Raw genomic sequence first — 24,052 nt, 5'->3', positions numbered from 1 at the left:
TCATTGTACATTAATTTTATGTGAGTAATACAATGTTGTAACTACACACAACAAACCAAAACTAAACCTAATTCTTCAGCTTTTTTAAACTCTTGTACAACTATGAACTTGCTATTGATATTTGAACCAAAGTAAAAAATACAAACACATTACAAAAATTTGACACCTATATAATTCCTGTTCTATTATAAGCTATGGCTGTTTTTAAGTTAGCCATTTATAAAGTTATAACATACTCTCGTAATTTAATGTTACAATAAACTGTTACCATACCAACACAGTCATGAGAATCTTAAATGTTAGCTAGGGAATATGAATAAAGGAATGGGTACCGTAGAAAACTTAAAATGCACAATATTGAAGCATTACGGTTCTACTGATGAAGAAAAGCAACAAAGCATATCTACTCGATAATCTGAGTACACACATGTGCGTAATGAATCCTGCCAATTTCCTTCTGTGGTACAAAAAGAATTGTCCAAGAACCGGAAATGGAAACAAAAGCAGTAATAGTTCAAAGTGCTACATACATAAGAAGCAGTATCTCAAAAAAGTCTATGCTACAGCATTTTGTGAGACCGACTTTCGAGTAAATGGAAATCTGTTTTGTAATTCAAATTCGCCAAACTAAAACAACTCAACAGCCAATTGAAACAGGAAAGATTTCATACTCTTATTTCATAGGGAAAAGCTATTAAAATGTATGTAGTCTAACCAGCTGACTTTCAACATAGCGCCTGGTAGTCCCATTACCTGATTACTAATAAAGGCAATGCAGACAAATGTGTCAGTATACGTAAGTATGGTGTTCAACATGCTACAAATAAAAATGTCCCTTTTCATTGCTATGAATTGTACACTGTTTAGGGAAAAAACCTAATTATAGAATGGTTCTGATACACAATCATCGTCCATTATTTAAACAAATATCCATATTTCCAAAACATATACAGTAAATTTTGACTGAAAACAAAGCACTAAGCAATCAATCAAAAAATCTTAAATACGATTGAACAGAAAATTTAATACATTTTAAACACTGAGAAGAGTGGAATCCATATACAAATAATTCCAACTCGATTTAAACATTCACAATTAGTACAAGAGAATCTTCGATATCTGGCAAGGAGGGGCAGACATTGCAAGACTTTTTTTATAACTCAGATACACGTAAAATTATACAAGCACAGTAATTTTGAACTTTTCTTTGATGATCATGTTATCAGATTAAACATCACGTTAACACAGAAAGTAACTCAAAGTTAGGTACAATAACATTCTTCTGTCCAACACTATGAGTAATCAGTACCTTTCAAAATGCAGAAGTCTGCTTCCATCTTTATTCCACTAAATATAAAGTGTTGAATCAACCACCTAGCCACCATCACCCTGCAAGAAAAGAATCATATATGATAAACTTGATGTAGTTCAAAATAAAGCCAAATTCATATCTCATTTCGTTTCCCTGAGCACAATGGCTGTCACAAATCATATGGTTGCTCATATATACTGGAACTTCAAACAAACTATGGTACATTTTTGCACAATCGTGTTTTTCGCTGCAGTTACAGCTACTGTTGTTAGGCCTTGAAAGTTAAAATTCCCACACAGAAACTTGTTACTAGGGAAACCATTTTTCAGAACATAAAACTACACTCAAACAGACCCATTGCACTGCACTTTTTGTTACTTTAGTTACCATTACAGTACAGTTTTGCAAAGGCTTTGGAATAATATTGCTCTAAATTTTCAATGCACAATATATTGTATTTGCAATTTTAGAAATGTGATCGTGCAAAAAATGCTTACAATACACGTTTGTGAAGTACATTACGAATATCTCGGAAATTGAAAAACTCCCTCCGCTCATTCTTCAAACTTTTTCTCAATTTTGTAAAAAGCACTTTCCAACCTTGTATCATAATATACTATTATACTCATCTTATAAGAAAGGAAAACACCTTAAGCTTTGAATTTGAGATGTCACACAATATAATTTGTCACATCTTCAATAGGAGTGATTCACTCATTTTCCATCTTGCTTCCCACTACAAACTTTCCAATCTGCTTAAACTAACACATTTTAACAATATTCAGTATTTATGATAAAGTTACGATCATTACATTCCACAGTTACCAATAAGGCTTGAAACTACAATATGACAGAAGTAGTCAACCATTTATAACAAATTCAAACAATGTAACAATGTTTTTTCTTAAACCACTTAACGATTTTGAAGTTTTATTTGCCTTAACATGAAGTGTGATATCTTACTTGTTGACGATCTTTGATATTGTGACAGCTACACCGGGGTTCGAACGTGTGACCATTGGTCGCTTAGGTGTGGCAGCGAGGGGAGCATCTGGATGCTGAGAGGGTAGAGGGGCGGTGTTCTACGGCGACGCGGCGAGGGGAGGTTGCGCGCATCTGGTGCTTGCCAAGAGTGGAAGGAAGCAAACTGCTACGTGCGGAGTGAAGGGGGGACGGACCCTCCCGAATCGTCCAGAAGTCCGTCGAAGTGGAAATCCAGATTATTCGAGAGTGGAATCTTTCGCGAACTCTCTAGAAACTATAGTTTGGTTATAAAAGAGAAGACGCAAGTGAACGTCAGTCAGTCAGTAAGCCAGTGTTGTTACAGCCAGTGGACAGCAAGCAGCCAGTTTTGTATAGCAGTGAAGCCAGCTTCGAGACCAGAGCGCAACTTGAGTTGTGTCCGTAACTGTGGAGCCTGAAGCCAGGAGTTCGAGTGCAGTGGACCGCAGTTGGGGGACCTGAGTTCGAAGTTCAGCGGATCGTCTCTGAAGGTCTGGGGTTCGAGATTCTGTGAACGCGAGTGACTGAGCTAGAAGAACTAGCCAAGACAAACGAGCTGTGAACTGAGAACTGACAGCTCTGTGTTGTAAATAGTGCTTTGTGAATATTAGTTAAGATTAACAGTTCATTGTTGTTCGTAATAGTCCAAGTAAATTGTCATTGTCGTCTGTGGAGTGCACTAATGAATACTGTGTTACTGTGTGGAGAGCAAATCCCATTGTTGACGGGAGTGAAATTAAATTGTAAAGAGTGATAATTATTGTTGCTTTGAATAAAAGTTACATTGTTGAGTTGGAATAAATTTACAATATGCACAGCAATAACTATCGATAATACTGAATATACATGAGGAATGAACTAATCGATATTAAACTCCCGATTTGGCATTGGACTCTCCAAGCAACTTGGAAACTGAAGAGGAGCAGGATCTGGCCTGTGAAGTATGGAAAGAAGCAGTACAGAAATTGAAAATTCCTCCATCCTTCTCTTTTGAGGATTATGTTTCAGTAGATGTCACAATAGAAACAACACAGCAGCTAACAGAAAGTGAAATTGTGGAATCTCTGTTGATGTAACTACCATTAGGAGGAGAAGAAGAGGTAGAATAGGAGAAAGAAGGGCTACAGTAGAAACCATTTCTTCTGTGGATGCAATGAAATGTGTAGACAAACTTAAAAGTTTACCTGGGGAAGACTGAAAATGTTTCAGAAAGAATTCTGAAGTATTTGACGGAAGTAGACCAATTTGTGAAAAATGTACTTAGAAAAAACACTTAAAAAAATAAGTGATTTCTTCACATTATCCTAGTTCTTACATTTTCATTTTTTTTCAATTGTTAGTGTTAAGTGTTTTATTGTAAAATGTAATAATTCTTTAAAGTGTACTTGTGTGTTTGAATTTGTTCTGTGACACAAAAACTGTAATCACAACTAGTAATGGTAGGTCAAAAGGCATGGTTATCAGAATGAAGTACTTTTCATTATAAAGTCACCAGGTAATCTGAAAACACTCTCTTTGCATGTCATACAATGTCCCATATTGTAGTATAATTAACATTTCTTTCGACTTCTGACAGCTCACTAGCTCTGTGGCTTATCGGTCTGCTGTCACAGCAATGCTGACAACTTGCTATTGCTAGGAGCCAGTCAGTCACACGCGGTATGTTCGATAATGTGGCAGCACTGCCCACAAGTTTGAATGAAGAGAGTAGGGGGAATAAAACAGTGATGGCTACTTTCAAGGTTAACTTTGGTTACCATGACAACCCATAAAATGGTAACTGGTATTAACCCATAAGTACTATGAACCATCTGCTAGACCACTCCGTTTCTAGCTTTCAGTTCTGATGAGACCCGCATCACAAGAAAGTCATTGTCGATTGAAATACAGTTGTTCCATGAAATTCAAATGAGAGTTATGACATGTCTTTTTATGCAGTAGCTAGATGGCAGCATAGTGAAATTGATAGAAGTTGTTGCCATCAAAGACTATATAAGGCTGAGCAATCTGTTATATAATATGTGATCTGAGTTAATATTAAGGGTTAAGTAAACAATACTCATTCCTACCTTCTGTCACTTAAAATTTGTACACAAGGCGCCCCTAACAGTTGTCATCTATCCATTGAAGACATCGGAATCATTGCTGTGCTCATTTTGTAACTTTGAGATACTTCTCCGATACATCAATGAACCACTTTACTCTTCCAATTCACTCTACTTTTATACATACACATTTCAGACCCAAGACAGTAACTGTTTCGTGCATCCACATCCACACTTCACTTAGTGGAAATTTGTAACAAGATTTTGTACTTCATTCTATGTAACTATCATATTGTGATTATACACTACTTAATAGTTTCTAAGTATTTTGGTGAAAACATAACACTTCATCTCATTGTATGATTAATGTATGCATACCACCGTTATAATGAAAATCTTTTAGGGTTTAAAATTTTCTTAATTTAGTTTGATGAATTGTACAGACAACTCTAGATATAATGAACTCAGTTATAGTGAATATTCGGCTATAGTAAACCTAAATCATTTGTCACAACCAACATACATTAAAAAGTACATTTGTGCGAGATCATGCGTATTGGCTTGCTTTCCGCACAACACCAATACGCGGTAAGTGTGAAATACCACATTCAGTATTCCCAACGTCACACACAAAACAATTTCCCTCTTCTTACCGCTTAAGCGCCATATTCATTTTACTGCTTTAGGCTTTTAACATATTTTTAGAGACGTTTAACATAGTAATAATTATAAATTGGAAACTTACCACTGCAATTTCACCTAAATTGCACTGTCAATTATTGTTTTTAAATATTTGCAAAAATTAAGTAAACTCTACAACACCACAAAAGTTACTGCATTTGTAATGCAAGTAACATTAAGGAAGCCGTGAAAAAATCAACAAGATTCCAGATTCCGATGTTATTACTGCAATATGTTATATAAATAATATTGTTAAAATATTAAAATGAAAAATAAATCATTACATAACCTTACCGTTTGTTTTAAGTTCGCATTTATAGACTGGGGGGAAAAAAAAAGACAGACGTATATCACGGCCTGCTGGAATATAGTAAACACAGCAAACATTTTATAGCAACAATTTGAAGATAGATATTTTTGTTTTTAAAAGTTGCAGTCATTGAACAGAAACCAAGATGGAGATTTCATTGCAACTAATTAGAAATTCCTCTTTCAGGTATGTAATAAACGATCTTCGCACAAAATAATGTACGATACACGAGCGGTATGTTTGTTTTCATGTTCTCGGAAATTAAAAAAGCTCAACTACGTTTTGCTTTTTCAATCTTTTCCTCGAACATGAAAACATCAACATACCGCTCTTGTAACGCATATTACTATAATATTTCCGTTTATAGTGAACCCTTGCTTGTTATAGTGAACCTTGTATCCTGACAAATTGATTCCTAGACAATGAGCTGTACTGTAAAACCAGGCAACACGTGAAGACCTTGCCTCACCCCACCGTCGAAGGGTTGCCATTCTGTTCTCAGGTATTCTACTCTACTGTTATTTCTAATCCTCCACCAACAAAGGGTTGCCTCTTGTTTTCAGAAACATTTCCCTTATGGCGGATAGCATCGAAACAATGGAAAATGAAATTGCCTTTTATTAAAAATGGACGGACAATTATGTCCAGATCATAAATGAAGGTAAGATTTCGATGGCTTTCAAACTCCATCAACCCTCTTCCAATTTCCATTAAGAGACCCGGGAAATTCCAAGGCTGAGTACGCAGTCACACCATAACAGCGTTTGTCATTTCTACCTGATCTTCTGTTTCTAGTGTTCAAACAGTGAATGTACTGTATAAACACAGTCTACTATATACAGTCGCGAAGCTCAATATGTAGTAAATATGCAAACATGGGTGGTTGCCCACCACTAGGATCGCTACTATCGCCTCATCATCGCAGATCTCTCTCCTAGCATACGACAAAATATGTTACACTTTCGTTGTTGTGTTCTTTTGGAAAAATTAACACCTTCCTTCCATTATTGAAATATTAAATGCATAAAGTTAATTTATTATTTTAATGAAGTATATTAAATTCCACCATTAACTTGAAGATACCTGCAAGAAATAAGTTAATATAATTTTTGTTTGTGCAAAACGAACTGAAATTTACTATAATAGCTTCACTCATTCAAGATTATAGCAATAATTAACTATGAAACCAATAAATATCAATTTGCATTTCCCTTTACAACATTAATAATGGAAATATGAATTAATGGCGTAACTTACGTGTACCAGTACTTGTAGTGTAGGCTTACGTAGTTAACAAAGTGGGATGAGGTTAAGCAATAATAATCACACCAGAATTGGAAATAAAACGTGATCAATAAATTTTATTGTAACAGACTTTTTCTACGTCTCTAGTAAAGCAAAAAATAAAAATAACAACAAAATTAACAGCTATAATTAAAAACATGTCCTTCAAAAAAAAAAAAGTAGGCCTAAGCAATAATAATCCCACCAGAATTGAAAATAAAACGTGATCAATAAATTTCATTAAAACATACTTAATTTTTCTAAGTGTTTAGTAAAATAACACATAAAAATAATAAAATTAATAGCTACAATTAAAAAATATATCCTCTGAAAAAAAAAAAAAGTAGACCTAACCTTTATTTCTCTGGAAATTTAGCAGCCGGTATCTAATGTCCTTTTGGTTAGACTGAAACATTCCATTGTGAAATTTAAGGATATAATGTATCCTAACAGTCACAAAGAACTTCAAAATTAAGAGTTTTATTTCTGCACAGCATTCTTGTGGAAACCCAGGAACCTTTCTGAATCTTTCGGAAATCGAAAAAGGATAACTCTGGCTCTTTTTCTTACTGTTGCTACAATTTATAGCACTACAAATGTCTCCTCCTTGTCCCATATTATTATTCAAATTATTATATTTTAGCCATTAACATTTTCATTACAACCAATAACGAACATTTCACAAGCATCAATGTGAAATACGCAACGAGCTAGCACTCTATAGAAATACGACACAGTCCAAAGTCGACCATGGACAGTCTATTGTTTCTAGTTGCTAACCGCTTGGAGCGCTTTATCACGAGATTTGCAAAAAAAACACCTCAAGCTTCGCGACTGTATATAGCAGACTGTGGTATAAATATGTCGAAGCATAAACTGCTTCCTTTGGAAGATCAGGCGAATATTATAAGTGACATTGAACTTGGTCTTTCCCAAGCGGACGTGGGTCCATAGCATAGTTCAAGTAAATCAATTGTAATGGTATAGGCCTACAGTATACAGTGTAATCCGTTCCACAAAAATAAAATATTTTATTTTCTTGTTCACAATTTCATTCATTTCTGTCATTTAAGGTTAGGGGAGAGACACTTCCGATATAGTGAACGAAATATCCAAGTCCACAGAGGTTCACTAATCCAGAGTTGACTGTATTCCATAACTTTTACACTTGTGCATTTGACATTTAATGTCTGCCTACCATATGATTTGCTTATCCATATGATATATTTCTCATTCAGTGTTTATATTGCAGTTGTGTTCAATCTTCACACAACTACACTGGAATAAGTGATTTTCCATCCTCCGTCATAAACTGTTCAACACATCGTAGTTTATAGTTCATTTTAATATTTTACTGATATAACAGTTTATACAAGCATTTTATCGATGTTTTAAATTTTTAATTTCACAATTGAATCAGTCGGAGCTAAAAGGAACTAAGTCACTTTTCACAACTTTTCAGGAGAAGCAAAAAAACATTCCACTAATAACACAAATATTATATTTTTATATGATAGAAGACAAAGGAATATTTATAAGTCTTAGTTCCTTCTTCCACCGTTCGATGCGCATGACATCAGTTGTTCAAATTGTTGCATAATCCAAAACTGCATATTTTGATTTAGTTCCTTTTAGCTCCGACCGATTCAATTGTATTGTTTCAGAACAGATGTTCACACTTTGTTTAATTGTAAGTGTTTCACATTAGATTGCACACATATATATTTACACAGATTTATGTATTCATTGGCATAACTTCTGAAGATGATTCAGTCGAGTCGAAAACGTTAAATATTTAAACAAAATGTGTACAAATAACTTCTAATTAATTGTTCAAACAGATGAGCATAGACGGATCTTGTGTTTAACTTAATACTCAGGGACACAAAATACGGTAAGTATATTGCATGCAAGTACTCACCTGTTCACTTCGACTTAGATCGGGACTTGCTTTTGCTTTCACGTGGAGATTTGCTACGGGAATGAGATTTCCCGCGAGAGCTCTTGCTGTCTGAACGTGACCTGGAACGGCTGCGAGAACGGGTGTAAGAACGACGGCGAGACCTTGAGCGTGAATGGCGGGAACGGGAACGTGAGCGGCTCCTGGTGCGTGAACGGCGACGAGAGCGAGAACGAGATCTGCAATTAAATGGAGACCTTAAGCGTGAATAGCGGGAACGGTTAAGGGAGCAGCTCCTGGTATGTAAACAAAGAGAGTGGGAACGAGATCTGCAATTAAATGGAGATCTTGAGCGGGAAGGAGATCTGCAACCACTGAAGCGTGTAGAGCTGTTATAACGGATACGAGAGCGGGAACGTGGTCTGCGGTCTGAGAGTGAATGGCAGGAACGGGAAAGTGAGCGGCTCCTGGTGTGTAAACTGGGACGAGAGTGGGAACGAGATCTGCAATTAAATGGAGATCTTGAGCGGGAAGGAGATCTGCAACCACTGAAGCGTGTAGAGCTGTTATAACGGATACGAGAGCGGGAACGTGGTCTGCGGTCTGAGAGTGAATGACAGGAACGGGAAAGTGAGCGGCTCCTGGTGTGTAAACTGGGACGAGAGTGGGAACGAGATCTGCAATTAAATGGAGATCTTGGGCGTGAATGGCGGGAACGGGATCGTGAAAGACTCCTCCTGGTGTGTGTGCGGCGAGTACGGGAACAATATCTGAAAATAAACAGAGACCTTGAGCGTGAACAACTTCTTGTTCATGAGCGGCGACGAGAACAGGTACGAAATATGAAATTAGAAGAGAAAACAATACAATTGGATAACATATAGTTACCGAGATGTAAAGGGATGTATCCCCTCACACCTGACTTCTTAATTAGAACTTCATCAACAATATGCAAGGCCTCTCAAAATGGAATACACAACTCAGCATGTCCTCAAAGAAAAGCTATAAAAACTAAAAAAAATACACAAAACATCATTACATTCAACCAACATCTTTTATACACCACCGAAGTTTCAAGTTACGATCATCAATCTACGATCTCATAACAATATCTATCTATCTACGATCTCTCATAACAATCAGTACTATGGTAACATCAGTAACTTCTCTTTTTGGAACTGAAGTGGTCGTCATATATCCTGCTTTATAATGACAGCACTAAATTAAAATGCGAAAGCAGAGAACAGGTTGTGGTCCTTATGTTATTCAGCTTCGAAAATCAACGTGAGCAGAAATGGTCAAATTTTGCCCTATGTTCGGGACATTTCTTTTTGTGCAGAAAATCTACGACACTGGTCTGCCAGCTTTACTTCCATCCTGGAAAAAACCATGCTAAGGATTTCACAGTCCTCAGTTATGTCTGAACTCTCAAACCTCGGCCAACATACTGTCCATACTTCACGAGATGATCCCTGCGAGGGGGAATGGTCCTTGCGGGATAAGAGACGAGGGTAAGGAAATGTACAATAACTCAGCGCGTCTGAAAGAGCAGGTAGATGAGGGTGGAGGCATTGACTGGCTGGGACAAAGTTCAGTGACACAGAAAACGTTGGTTTTGCAAGCATTTTAGTTACTGTTGAGATTTTATTGTATGATGTTTGTGTTGTGAATACTGTGGATAACAAGTGTAGTTTATATTAAAACATTCTTAAGTAGGATTTTAATTTCTTAAGTTACTTAAAGATCGTGCCAGATTGGCTGCATTACGCTTTAATTAGGCAATTATCTTAATTAGTAATTTAGTTAGACAATGAGTTACGAAGTTGTTTAGTCAGTGAAATATTTAGTTAAGTAGTTTTAAAGGGAAGTAGAGTTCTGTTTGACTTCAATAGTGTCACATATCAGTTATCATAATGTTTACAAAGTGTAAAAATGGAAAAACTATACATAGTGAAACACGACAAAGTATAGCGAATGTAATAAAGCTGTGTGATGAAGAAGCAAGGCAGAAGAGATTATTGTGTCCTTTGATGAATGCTACAGAAAGGGCTGCTAAATAGGCAGGTATTTATTTATTTTTTGTAATTTAATATTAATTTCATTTACACTGACTTAATAATATTCTCATAATGTCAACATTAAATTATTGAAACTTACAATAACTTCAGTTAACCACAGGCGTGCCTTCGAGAGGGGAACAAATTTAATACTTTAGTTAGCTCAAAAGTATACATAAAGCTTTAATATTTCATTTAAATAACATGCAGCATTATACTCGTAAAAATTTTAATTTCTATATATTAAAAAAAATCTTATTAAACTAAATAATTAAGTTAATAAATTAAATTATTATTATTATTATTATTATTATTATTATTATTATTATTATTAGTAGTAGTAGTAGTAGTAGTAGTAGTATTAGTAATTACTATATTGTAAACCAAACATAATATTTACATTGACTGGTGTAGTATAACACTGTCACTGAATAATTGCTTTCCGTAATTAACTTAATTATAGATATTAAATGTATAATATGTAGCCTGTATGAATTGATAATCCGGATACAAATGTTTTACTGAGGGACAATGTTTTCACTGTAGTTGATAGTGAAAGTTTAGTGGCGAAGTGCATCAACATCGGTTAAAAACGCAGTAATCATAGATTACGAAACGACGGTTAAACAGTAACCGTGGTTAAAATGTAATTTCTGTGCACCATTCATAATCACCGATTACTTAAACATAGTTAGCTGACACTTCATTTAACCAGAGCAAAGTCTATGATGGTACACTGTTTCTACAAAATGACTAAAGGAAAGCATTCATACCACAGCAAAGATAATAGTCAACATCTAAAAACGACTGCGCTCACTCCGTTCTACATCGAAGTGAACATGTCCTACATTTTCGCGTTGCATTTGTTTGCCTTTGGGCGCTGTTATATTTGCGAGTTGCATTTCTTTGTTTTTCATTGCTGTCAGGTTAAAATCGTACAAAATAGAAAATTGAATGCAAAAACGATTATATCCCAATGTGAGGTTAAGTATCGATAGACTTACTTAATAGATTTAAATATATTATATAATAAAGAAGGAATATACATAAAGGAAAAGGATGCAGAAGATTAGTAAAAATGTGTGTACGACCTAAGATCCCATTTACACCAGGTTACTGTTCATTATCCTAAGATCCATCCATAACCTCTCTTTGTTCAGCCAGTGACAGAGAAAGAGACATTCAAGTATTCCCTCTTAAAATACAGAAAATAACAGTTACATAGAATCTTAACATAAGGAGGTGATCAACAGAAGAAATATGACTGTTTTTGAGTTATTGCAAGTGAGTCATTTGTAGATTTTGATAAACAAAATCCCTCCTGAAATTTTCTGTCACCTAATTCCTCGTAAAGATTCTCTCTTTCCACTAAAGAAACTTCACGCCCACGCTCTATCCAAGTAATTCAATTACTGTACAATAATAATCGTCTTCGAAGTAAACATCTGTGGCTCTGGCCGCCATTTTGCTTTACTTGCTCTACTAATCACTGGTTATCTCCTTTAACCGCTCGAAAATGGCCGGTTATAGATTACTGTGGTTAACCTCCTATTTAAGTCGTAACCGAGGTCGATCCACTGTAAAAATGCTTAACCAGAGGTTAGGTGACAATTTTAACTCGTGGTTACACTAACCGACGTTGATGCACGTGGGCATAGAGCACACAAACCCGGTTGTCTCGATGTTTGATTGTGAGAGTGGGGGGAAAACCTTGCATTCCTTGCTCGGATCATCTCGTGAAATGTGGACAGTAGTAACAGAGACCAGCGAGACAGACTCCACTAGCAAGTTCGGCTTTTGACATTAAGCACTTTAAAAGAATGCCCAGTTACTCTGTGATTCATTATTATAGCATTTTTTCTTTATAAACACATTTAGTTGGTTAATTCTTCAGAAGTGACCTGTTTTTTTTAATTCAATTATTGCATAAAGGAAGCTCTTTCATTCCATTATTACCTTCCGTGAAGTGTATACATTGGGGAACACATGATCCTACTTTCTGCTTTCAAATTCTTTCAACATAATAATAAAAACATTTACCTGTATGTTTTTATGTACAGCTGTAAGCTCCGTCACATTGTCTGCCCGTCAAGATTCTCTCCTCCCTGAACTTAACTTCATACATAAATAGGGACCGGATTTTTATGTAATATCAAGGTGTGAAATATGTACATATTTATGTAAGAAAAATAAGCTGAATATGTACCAAAATATGTAAAATCGTGAAAATATTTAATATCAATATCTGGCAGGTATAGGATAGGTAAGACTCTCCAGTTGTGATTTCATAGAGGACCCGACTTTTTTACCACACACTCGACACATTACTATTTTCCCATCTGTAGTAAAAGCTTCGTCCATCGCAATCCATGATTTTATTTTTGTCATTAGGGTTGAAAATACAGGGGCAATTTTAGTTAAAAGCAGTAGATACTCTCACTTGCACTTTATACTGTAAGTACTAAAACTACAGAACTAGGTGAAATGAATGACACAACAGTACTGCAAGCACTCTTTCGCTTTATTGGATTAGGAGAAAATAAGAGATGTGGGACACATGCATTTTAGCTGCTCCCTGTACCTACTAAAACCTCAAACTATAGGCATTCACGAATTGAGTCGACCTGGTTGGCGAGTTGGTATAGCACTGGCCTTCTAAGCCCGAGGTTGCGGGTTCGATCCCGGGCTAGGTCGATGGCATTTAAATGTGCTTAAATGCAACAGGCTCATGTCAGTAGATTTACTGACATGTAAAAGAAGAACTGCAGGACAAAATTCCGGCACATTCGGCGACACTGATATAACCTCTGCAGTTGCGAGCATCGTTAAATAAAACAAAACATTTAACAATATTTCACAAACTGTTGTTTGAAAAGTGACATTCCTGTCTCATTCAGAAGGATAGGATTATTCCAGCCGAGAACCAAACTATTTGCTCGGAAAATCCCATTTCTGTACAGGTCTACTAAATTTAAGGTAAAGAGGTCAAGCAATAAGCTGAAAAGCTATTTATTTTAATCTATCAACATCTTTCTAGTTTGTTCCTTTACTCCAGCTTTTTTTCAAAAGTTGGCTACTTTATTGCGGCTCATATCAGACTTGACACGGGTTTTCCCTGGAAGGATTAGGAAGAGGGTGGGTGGGTAAAGTTGCAAATTGCATGGGAATGGCTTATTACGATGTGTGCAGAAAAATTATAGTTAGAGACAAATCATGTCGTTCTCATCCCACTCCACCGCACGAAGGCAACGCTACTTTCTGAGTGATTTTTACAATACAAGGTAGTTGTATGAGAAAGGTTGCCTTTTGTTCACTCATATTTACAATGGACGGTATGAGGTGAGTGCCTCTTATTACTTTCTGCAACCATGGGCGTTTATGTTTTGTCCCGAAATATATCCTTTCTTTGATAGATAAAAAGGCTTTTTAAATCTGTGCATTTCAAATTGTAAACTTCCCCAGCAGAAATCCACCCCCCCCCCTTAGAGAAGTAAAAATGAATAAAACGCCTAAATATGTAGATTTATGTAATACCAAGCCATAATATGTAATGTGGGGTAAATGTGTAAAAAAAAAATGTATCAAATTTTAATATATTAATGATAGTTACAAGATTCGCAAAGATTTGTTATTTATATACAGCTACGTTGGAATATAATATGTAATTACTAGCGCCCATATGTTAGGCATTTTGGTTAAAAAAGGCAGGCATATAGGCACTAAAAATAGTAAATATAAGCAGTGAAATAGGCATTTACTATTCATGGAAAGAAAAAAATAGACAAATACTTAATAAACTATCCCATACGGTACTCACTTTCCTTGGTTACATGTCACAACAAGATGCTTTTTTTTAAGTTGTCAAACTGTCATAGTGAGCTACTTGTCAGAGAGAACGTTTATGGTGGAAAAAGATCTTTCTACTGCTATTGAAGTGATTGGAGCTAACTTAAAACAACTTATTTCAGAAGGACTGTATCTATTTTCTTTCAGAGATCGGGAAAAGCCGACTATGTATTGTCTCAAAAAGAGGGGTGTGAGAAGGGGTTAGACTTCAAACTACACGTGACTTGTGCGTGTAAGCGACAATAGTAACGGAACCTAAAGACTTGCTTTTAATACTTCCCTCATCCCCTTTCTTTCGCTGGTAAACCCCGAAGTGACCTGAACACTGAGGGTCATACTGTTCAAACATCTTTGTTAAGGGACATATTAAAAGATGAAATCTGTAGCGGAGAAAAATTTACGAATTCTTGGAAACATATATGTCTTGCTAGAGAATAAGATTCTCAACAAATATTTGTGTGAAGTAAATAAATATTTTTAATTTGTACAACCGTTCTTTTTTGTTTTTTTTTTATATGATTTATGTGCAGTTTATTTTCAATGCATTAAAAATATAGAAAATCTACAATGACATAAAAAGGCTAAAAGACATTTAACCTTAAAATAGACGAGAGCCAAAATAGGCAAGAAAGACAAAATAAAAATTAGGCCTATTGTTCCCAAATGTGTAGAAACGTGTTTATCTCTAATAGATCTTCATACATACACTCAGTTTAAAAAAGGTATTTTGTCTAACATCGGTAATTACTAGACATCGGATTTTTAGGCACTAAAAACTGCAGTTTTAGGCGCCTAAAATAAGCTCAAAATTTGTAAAATTAGGCTCTATTTTAATGAAAATAGGCATTTTAGGCACATCAAGGTATCATACTTATTTCTTTCACTGAAATTTTTAGTTATACACTAAAATACGCACAAAAAAGTATGTTTATACATTAAAAAAGAATACTATATTATATTTATAAACAAAGCTGCACAAATTTAATATATTGAAACTAATGAAATAATGATTATTGATATCAAGATTACTCATTTTAAGTTATTGAAATTCAGTTCCATGCTCAGACTTTATTATAATTATCTGCACAGTACACCACCAGAATTTTTTCTAAATTCTCCACAGTTAACCTTTGCCTTTTGTCACTGAGAATCATTTTGAAAGCAGAAAAACTTCTTTCAACCGAAACTGATGTGAGAGGCGCAAATTTTAAATTAGGTACAATAGAAACATCAATACTTACTGGAACATTTACACTTTCCCCCGATATCACTCTTGACACTTTTTCCAACAGTGAAAATCCTACATTCTTATTCTTATTTAATACGTTGTCCCACTTATTTTTAACTTTTTTCCCAGTTTCGCCCAAAGCAGAATGTATGTTCACTTGAGTTAGCTTTACTATTGCTATTTGGTTACAAAGAGATTGTTTTTCACGTTCTAATTGTTCAATGCTTGCAGGTATGAAAGAAAAGTTTGATGTTATGTAGGCAATATCGTTTTTCACTCGTGAGTCATTCAGACAATCTTTCACTGCTTTCACACACGCTGCACTATCAGTTTCAGGTAATTTATCAATAACTGTGACCACTTCTTTAAAATACTTAGAATAATACACCACTGACTGAATCCAGGTTCCCCATCGTGTAACAACCGGCTGAGGTGGGAGTGGGATATCTGGAAAGTTCTCACTGAATATTGAAATCCTGGATGGGCTTTACAAACACATTTTTTTGTGTTAGAAATAAACGAATTGACAAGAGGAAATTCATTCCGGATTGTTTCAGAAACCCTGTGAAGGCCATGTGCTAGACAGGTTACATGCGTGAGGTTAGGATAAAATGTTTTAAGAAGTGGAGCTGCAGCAACCATGTATGAGGCAGCATCAGTACAAAACAACAGAACTTTAGAATCGTCTATATTACCTGAGTATAAAGACTGTAGGCCTTTATTTACAAAATAAGCAATGGCTTGGCTATTCACTTTCGAAAGTTCCTTAACACATACGAGGTGTGGAATCGAAGGTCCATCAGGACTAAGTTTTCCTACTACCATATTTGCTATATACCTATTCATATGATCTGAGGTTTCATCCACAGAGACCCATATGTAAGAATCACCTATATCCTCCCAAATGGAAGCTAAAGTTTCATTGTATATTCTGTCTAAGTAATTTTTTCTTAGGGTCGACTCAGATGGGATATTTTGTTTGCAGTATTTTTGTAAAAACTGTCTTAAAACCGGATTTTCAATTGTAGGCTGTGTTAGTAAAGTTTGTTGCAGTTGATTTTTCTGCTGAGCTTTAGCCTTATGAGCCGCTCCTTGCACATGCTGCTTTAGGTGGCACTTCTTTTCTTGCGAAATCTAAAAATGTAAAGTAAACCGAATTAAAATAAAATCCTAATTGTTGTATTGCCGTATTTCTATCACAAAGTTAGTGGGTTCGAACAATCAAAATTTTAATGACCTGCAAATACTTTAACTATCGGAAATTAAAAGGTTAAAGTGTAGTGGTCTTAAAAAGAATTATACCTCAGGATAGTTCAGTCAATGTATAAATATTATAGGCCTACTCATTAAAATTAATAGAATGTATATATTTCAACTATTGTTACATACCTGTTTGCTACAAATCTTGCAGAATATTATTTCTCCATCATAAGTGAATTCTGAATATTCTGTTAGCCATTGCCGGATCAATGTAGATTTTGCACTTATATTTTTCGGCATTATCGCGTTAAACTTCACAGGAAAACGTCCTACCACTCAAAACTTCTCAACACAAATAAGGTGAGGGAAAGAGCAACTGTTAACGAGCATTCAAATGAACCGTTGTTATTGAGATTCAATTGGACAAAAATACAAAATTCCACTTATTGTTGCATTTCCTGGTAGTGTTGACACTAGGAGGGCCATTCTTTTAAATATTTTGTAACGGTTTACCCTACCAATTCGCAGTTTTACGACTTTTCATAAATATTTCAAAAACACTCTTTCTCCAAAAATTGTGATTTTATGACACTCTGAAGGGCAGTACAGCTAATCGGTTTCAGACCGAAAACAGTCATTTTTATAGTATAGTATATCTCTGAATCGGTAGCAGCACATGTTGTGATTGTTGCCTGCTTCAAAACTAAGGTTGGTTCTTTGTCGGCATTTATGCCTCCAAACATGTTAAATTCGGTGAAATCTATTGCGAGTGTCGTGAGATTCAAAACATTTTGTTTCCTTTATCAATGGTTTCATGGCCGGTGTGAAGCAAACTTTCCACTTTTTAAATGCCTTAAATTTCGCAGTGAATGCATGTATAAATTATAAGAAGTAAGAGTAAAATGCGAAACTTGACAGTGAGTTAGGCATTTTTAGGCGAATATTAACAAATTAGTCTCTAATAACCGTTTTAGGACACTATAAAACTCTTTGAATACCTTTCAATTTCTATGAAACACAAATATTAATAATTATTTTTACTTTTCTCCTAAAGAAACAAAATAGGCATTTGCCCTAGAATCCGATGTCTGGTAATTACACAGGTACATAAAAATCTGGGCCCTATACATAATGTACACAAACTGACATTCATATCCAACATATAATATATAATAATAAATTGAATAATAAATTTTGGCGAGAGGCCTACGACGAATTACTGGAGAATCGAAAGATTTCAGTTCACATACGATCAGTTTACTTCCGTCCAAGCATTACTCTCACCTACTTAATTATAGCCAATGCTGTCCCTTTCTCTTACTAATCATAATTCCTCTCATTAAGTCATTCATAACGTTATCCCTTCCATCGACACATGGACCTCTCAGGGCAACAACGTAAGAGAAAGCATTGTAATCCCACCAGCATCTGCCACGGTGGCCTAAGGCTGGGTCTACACATAGCGATTTTGCAGGAACGATTTTGTGGGACCGATTTTGCAGGACGACAACAACACATTGGTTTAAATGGAACGGTGCACACATTCCCGCAGAATCGGAGCTTGCGGGATGGGACTACAGCATGCTGCAGTTATGCAGGATGCCGCACAGCGGGATGTACGACTACAACACGTGGATTCAAATGGTGGCGTTCACACAGTGCAGGATCCCGCTACAACTACAACTCAAGCATTCAGGTAGTGACAGGGCATCCACACAGAGCAGTTTTGTCGTCCGTATTTTTGTGGATCTGCACTCTACAGTCAATGAAGTATTCGAACACCGACAAACTTGTAAGAAATATTATAACATTGTAGAATAATGCACTTGTTTACATGAAACATTTTTTCTGCACATACCGAAGTGTAGGAAATATTGAGTATTGAAAAGAAAATTAAAAATATGTATATTTAAAAAGACACGTTTAAGTTTCGTAAGATGTGTAATTGTGTAAACTGAAAAGTATTCGAAAAGTTTAAACTCCAGTGACGATTAGGCCTGTGACTCTTACGTGTTTGATCATGGGAACTTCTTTTCACAATGGGGTTCAGTCTCCAGTGGCCAAAGAAAAAAAAAATTGGAAAGCATGAAAATAACTTGCTGCTCAAGAAAAATGTCCAAAGCAAATGGAAAAGCAATTTTAAGAAAAAAAAAAAAATCCCGTTTAAGAGCACCGAAAATTGTCTCTGATCTTGAACTACAACTAAGTGTGACAGCACAGTTCGTAATTATCATCATCATATCCCTCATGTATTAGACCCTACAGGATCTGTTACGGTCTCATGCCAGCGCTTTCGTGGTCTTCCCAATTTCCTCTTTCCTCTTGGTACATAAGTAAGAATCTGTTTAGGCCATCTAGTGCGATCCATCCTTTCGACATGTTTTTTCCACTGAAGTCGATATTGTTGAACAAAATTAACTATAGGATTCATTTTGAGTTCCTGCAATATGTCCACATTTTTACGGTGTTCCAGCAAAGAGCATCCCGCTGTTCGTCTCATGAACCTCATTTCCGCTGTCGTCAGCCTTTGCTCATCAGCTTTTCTGATTGTCCATGCCTCGCTACCGTAAGTGAGGACCGGTCGCGCTAGTGTTTTATATACCTTCAGCCTTGTATGTTTCTGAACATGGGAGGATTTGAAGACGGCATTAATGACGCCAGTGATTTTTATAAATTTAGATATTTTGTTTGACATATCTTCATCAGTGATGTAAGAGAGGTTATAACCTAAATAGTTAAATGAGTTAACACGTTCAATTAAAGTATTATTTATCATGATCTTAGTTCGTAATTATTTGAAAAACAATTAATATCGTAATAGTCAGAAGAAAAAATTTGTTAATGAAATCATTAGGAGAAAGATTAGAATTCGCGGAGAAAATTATATATATGGAAAACACCTGTAATCCTTTCTGGAACAAAGCGAAATTCACAGACGAGAGCAAATTCAGTTTTTTTTCTTCAGGTGGAAGATGTGACCAAACACTGAACTATACTCATGAGTAAAACCTTACTGGTGTCACTTATGAGGTTCCAATCTGTCTTCGGCAAGTTGACCAAACAACATAATTATATTGAAATTTATTCAGTTTATTTTGTACATTTTTATCATATGTTACACTACAGCCCAAATAACTGAAATGGCTGACTATTGTGTTAATAATTATTATCTTTGATCGTATGGGATGCTTTCCTAAAAATGCCATAACTTTTATCTTTTTAACTGAGCTTCCTAAACTATATTCTACAGTAACCTTGCATAAATACTGAACGGCTATCTGTAACTCATCTTAAATTGGCAAATATCACGTGTTTATCTGCAAACATTATAGAATTTAAAATCTGTGAACCTAATTAAAATGTGTTGTCGAGATTGTTTTGCTGATAATAGGATGACCAGAACTCTTAACGATATTCTGAAACATAATGCTGTAAAGATGATGAACAAGAGTTCATCGAAGAAATTGGATATTCGATAAAAAAAAAAAGAAGTTATTTTCATACTGTTTTATTCAAGTAATTTTAAAATTTAACCCTTCATTGACACAAAAATAATGAACCCAGGATCTTCTTTCTATTGATTCCTTAAGCAAACTAGCAGCTTCACACACAGAGCTTGCTGTTTTGAAGGACTAGCTGTCAGACTACAATGACGGACCTTCGGCTGGGCCTCAAATTTATGATCACCCAAACGAGGGATTGCATTTTTGTGGGAAATGTGTAGACCGATGAAGGGCATCCCGTCAGGCAGGAGGTAATAAAACGGGTCCTGCAAAATCGCAATGTGTAGACCCATGCTGGGTTGCAAGAAAGCATTTATGGTTCGTTAAACGCTATTTGTCCTATAACTGTTCATTTAGCGTAAGTAAGCGTTGCAAGAACAACCTTTAAAGCTATTGGTTCGTTAAAGCACTCTGTAAACTATAGGTCGAAAATCGGAGCTGTAAACTGTTAACGAATCGTTAGCCGCCATATTGTACGTATATATCTTGTTTTTTTATCTGACAGCATTAAGTAATTTCGTGGACATGTTATCATAAGTAAGTGAAATGTAATATTCATATCACAATGAACTCGAGATTCATGTGTGTATAGGAAAAGTTTTGTGAATAAAACAATTTTATTACTGTTATAGAATCGCTGACGTAGAGGTTATGTTTGATGTGTTACAACATCTACCAAGAATACTGACAGACAGATCGAATCCTCTAGAAGAATACGATAGTATTGATTTTAAGGTTAGATTTAGATTATCGAAAGACACATTCATGGCTCTCTTGCATAAAATCATATTAGAAAACAAATCGCACGCAGTAAATTGCCTTGCGCTATTACGCAATAGGAGCGTTTCAGAATGTGATAGTGGATTATATTCATGTTTATAAATCTACAGTTTGTAGAATAATAAGATATGTGACTGCATTGCAAGAATGAGAGAACAATACATTAGTATGCCTCAAGTAAATTCTGTGCAAACAGTAAAACAGGATTTCTTCTCAATTTGCAATTTTTCCAATGTTACTGGTGCGTAGACTGTAGCCATATCAAAATTCAAAGCCCTAGTGGACACTTGAATGAGATGTACCGAAACAGGAAGGGTCACTTCTCTATCAATCTGTACCAAGAATCGTTGCATGTTGGCCTGGGTCAGTCTTTGATGCCTGTCTAGTGCGAAGTTTGAAAACAATGACTATCCAAAAGCAAAATATTACCATAGCGACACGCAAGTATAATTAGGGAATTATTTGCGCCGGCTACGATGGCTCTGTCGTTTTGGATCTTTTCCGTTAAAAGATGGAATAGCTAACAGATCAATTTGGTAGGTGCAGTCCGTGTTCTAAAATTTTCCCTTAAAATAGAACTTGATGTTGGAACGCTTTTTCGGATCGTGTACTAAATCCAGAAATGCTGTAACCGTGCCCGTCTTCGCTAAGAACGGGCTGCTTAATTATTATGGTTTCGCAGCTAATTCAAATTGCAGAAAATAGAATTTTCTATAAAAAGGCAAAATATGGAAGGCAAGAATTCCGCTAATTCAATGTCGTGTACTGGGGAACTCTCATCTAAAAAAGTTTTGGATAAATCACAATATAGCGAACGCCAGTAGGGGAAGTTATCCCCACCCACATGAAATGTGCATTCAACACAACACTCGCCTATCACGTAGATTGTCTGGTGAGCTAGTAGGGGAAAAGTGGAAGGGGCCGAGGGCGGAGCTTCTACGTTCGCTATATTGCGATCTGCTCCTTAAAATACTAACAAGAGCAGATTTGTATGTGTTTGTCGAATGCGCATCATCATGCTGACGGAAAGAAACTTTTTCAGTTCCAGTAATTTATTTTGTGTTCACAATGTTGGAATTTTGGCGTAAGAGGGAGGAAAAGGAAGGTATCCGCGTTCTGAAATTTATCTCCCTCATTTCCCCAAAGATGCTTCCCTCACCGACTCAAACTCATTTTCCCCATCACCCGAATAATGATAGTCTTAGATGTAATTGCTACCTGATTTAACTACTTCACTCTCATTACTGTTGAGTGCACTGTATAAAACAAGAACTAGAAAACAAAAAAAAAACCTAAATAAAAGCAAACAAAATTTAGAACACTAACCTATACAATAAAACAACACATCTATTTCACAGCATTCATTATTTTGAAGTTAATTGAATTGCACAACATTGTAACACCGACAACTTGTTTCAATTTCACACGAAATTAAAATACATTACAAAATATTATTTTAATCTGTGAATCGCTAATAAAATTCACGGCCTACAATTTGATGAAACACTTACCTCCTCCTGCGGCTATGACGACGATAGGGAGAAGATGGTCTCCCGTATCGTGCCATTTGGACGCGGAGTTCCCTTCCATCCAACAGTCGACCATCCATTGCATCCAATGCATCCTCCGCATCTCTCTTGTCGTAAAACCTGAAACAAAAAAAATGAAGCAACAGATCCATAATATTAAAACTATTTCCAAAAGTAAATTAATCCCTCACACCTAAACATCACATTACATGTGCAGATTTAATCCATCAATCATTATACATGAACATTCGCTTCTGAAACAACTTCACACAAAAGCTTCGCCGCCATTATGAAGATCGCAAATCTTGCCTAATATACTAATTTCTTCCAAAATAAGGCAAACAATAACAAGCCTTCGTCATTCTTAACATTACTTACCTCACAAAGGCAAATCCTCTACTTTCTCGTGAGAATCTATCGCGAGGGATATAAATATCGCCTACTTCGCCGCATCTCTCGAAAACGCGACGTAAATCCTCAGGCGTTGTTCGGTAGGTCAAATTATCAACCTTCAAGGAAACCATTCCCTCTATGCGTGGAGGTGGTCTTCCGTAGCTCATTTTTGCTGCCTTTTGTGAACAATTTCGAAAGAATAATTTTCTTTACACAAACAGTGGAAACTTTAAACTATTCCTCCCTTCAGATACAACTAATCCACAACACGAAAGAGACCAACTTCACTGCACAATGAACTCAAAATGGCGGATGAGATAAAAGGGAAAGACGCGGACAAAAATATGACTACGTTAATGTATACAACGACTAAATTATTCCACTAAGTCCCATTATACAAGCACCATAGATGCAACTAAATTGTAGTCAAATTTCCTTACAATAAGTACACTTTATCACTCATAACACTTAAAATAGGCTACTAATAATATATTTTACAGTTGTTTTCGAAATGAAGAGTATACAAACGGTGTGATCTCTGATACAAACATTCATTTGACTAGTATGGTATGGCTACATGGCTTTTACAACCACCAAAATCAAATAAAAAACTAAAGAATTAAATAACTAACCTCACAAATGCAAATCCTCTACTTTCTCGCGAGAATCTGTCCTTTGGAATATAAATATCACCCACACTGCCGAATTTTTCGAAAACACGACGTAAATCTTCTGGCGTTGTTCTGTAAGTTAAATTACCAACTTTCAAAGAAATCATACCGTCTATTCTAGGAGGCGGTCTTCCGTAACTCATTTTGTCACAATTCTGTAGTGAAAGTCAATATTAAAAGTGGTTTGTAAATTATACTCAGTTAAAAGAAACTTCCTTCTCCATATAATAATATTCCATTCACAACTAAAATTGAAATACGGAGAAGAATTATGACTTTCAACAATATGGCGTCCGCGGGTAGCGTGTGAC

At 35.7% G+C, this 24,052-nt stretch overlaps 1 protein-coding gene across 2 annotated transcripts; it reads right to left on the bottom strand.

Moving 5' to 3' along the window:
- SC35 (SR family splicing factor SC35) lies at window positions 1-24,029 on the bottom strand. 2 transcript variants are annotated; one of them, XM_069836194.1, is made up of 4 exons: window positions 23,703-24,029; window positions 22,660-22,797; window positions 8,556-8,773; window positions 1-1,389 (listed from the first exon to the last, which is right to left on the bottom strand). In XM_069836194.1, the coding sequence occupies exons 1-3, from the start codon at window positions 23,882-23,884 to the stop codon at window positions 8,560-8,562; spliced, it is 534 nt and encodes a 177-aa protein (XP_069692295.1). In that variant the 5' UTR covers window positions 23,885-24,029; the 3' UTR covers window positions 1-1,389; window positions 8,556-8,559. The 2 variants fall into 2 exon arrangements, with proteins under 2 accessions (XP_069692295.1, XP_069692294.1); XM_069836193.1 differs by lacking the exon at window positions 23,703-24,029 and adding an exon at window positions 23,056-23,410.
- Between the last annotated feature and the right edge of the window lie 23 nt (window positions 24,030-24,052).

The sequence above is a fragment of the Periplaneta americana genome, chromosome 9 (genome assembly GCF_040183065.1).
Source record: "Periplaneta americana isolate PAMFEO1 chromosome 9, P.americana_PAMFEO1_priV1, whole genome shotgun sequence".
NCBI lineage: Eukaryota > Metazoa > Arthropoda > Insecta > Blattodea > Blattidae > Periplaneta > Periplaneta americana.
Note: the sequence above shows the minus strand (reverse complement) of the source record. Positions and strands in the feature narration are given on the sequence as shown.

Excerpts from the sequence above, each read along its gene's own strand:
- SC35 (XM_069836194.1), bottom strand. The coding sequence starts at position 23,884 with ATGAGTTACGGAAGACCGCCTCCTAGAATAGACGGTATGATTTCTTTG. Across the intron at positions 22,798-23,702 it reads AGAGGATTTGCATTTGTGAG|GTTTTACGACAAGAGAGATG; the intron begins GTTAGTTATTTA and ends TTTTTGTTTCAG. Across the intron at positions 8,774-22,659 it reads CGTCATAGCCGCAGGAGGAG|ATCTCGTTCTCGCTCTCGTC; the intron begins GTAAGTGTTTCA and ends ATTTAATTGCAG.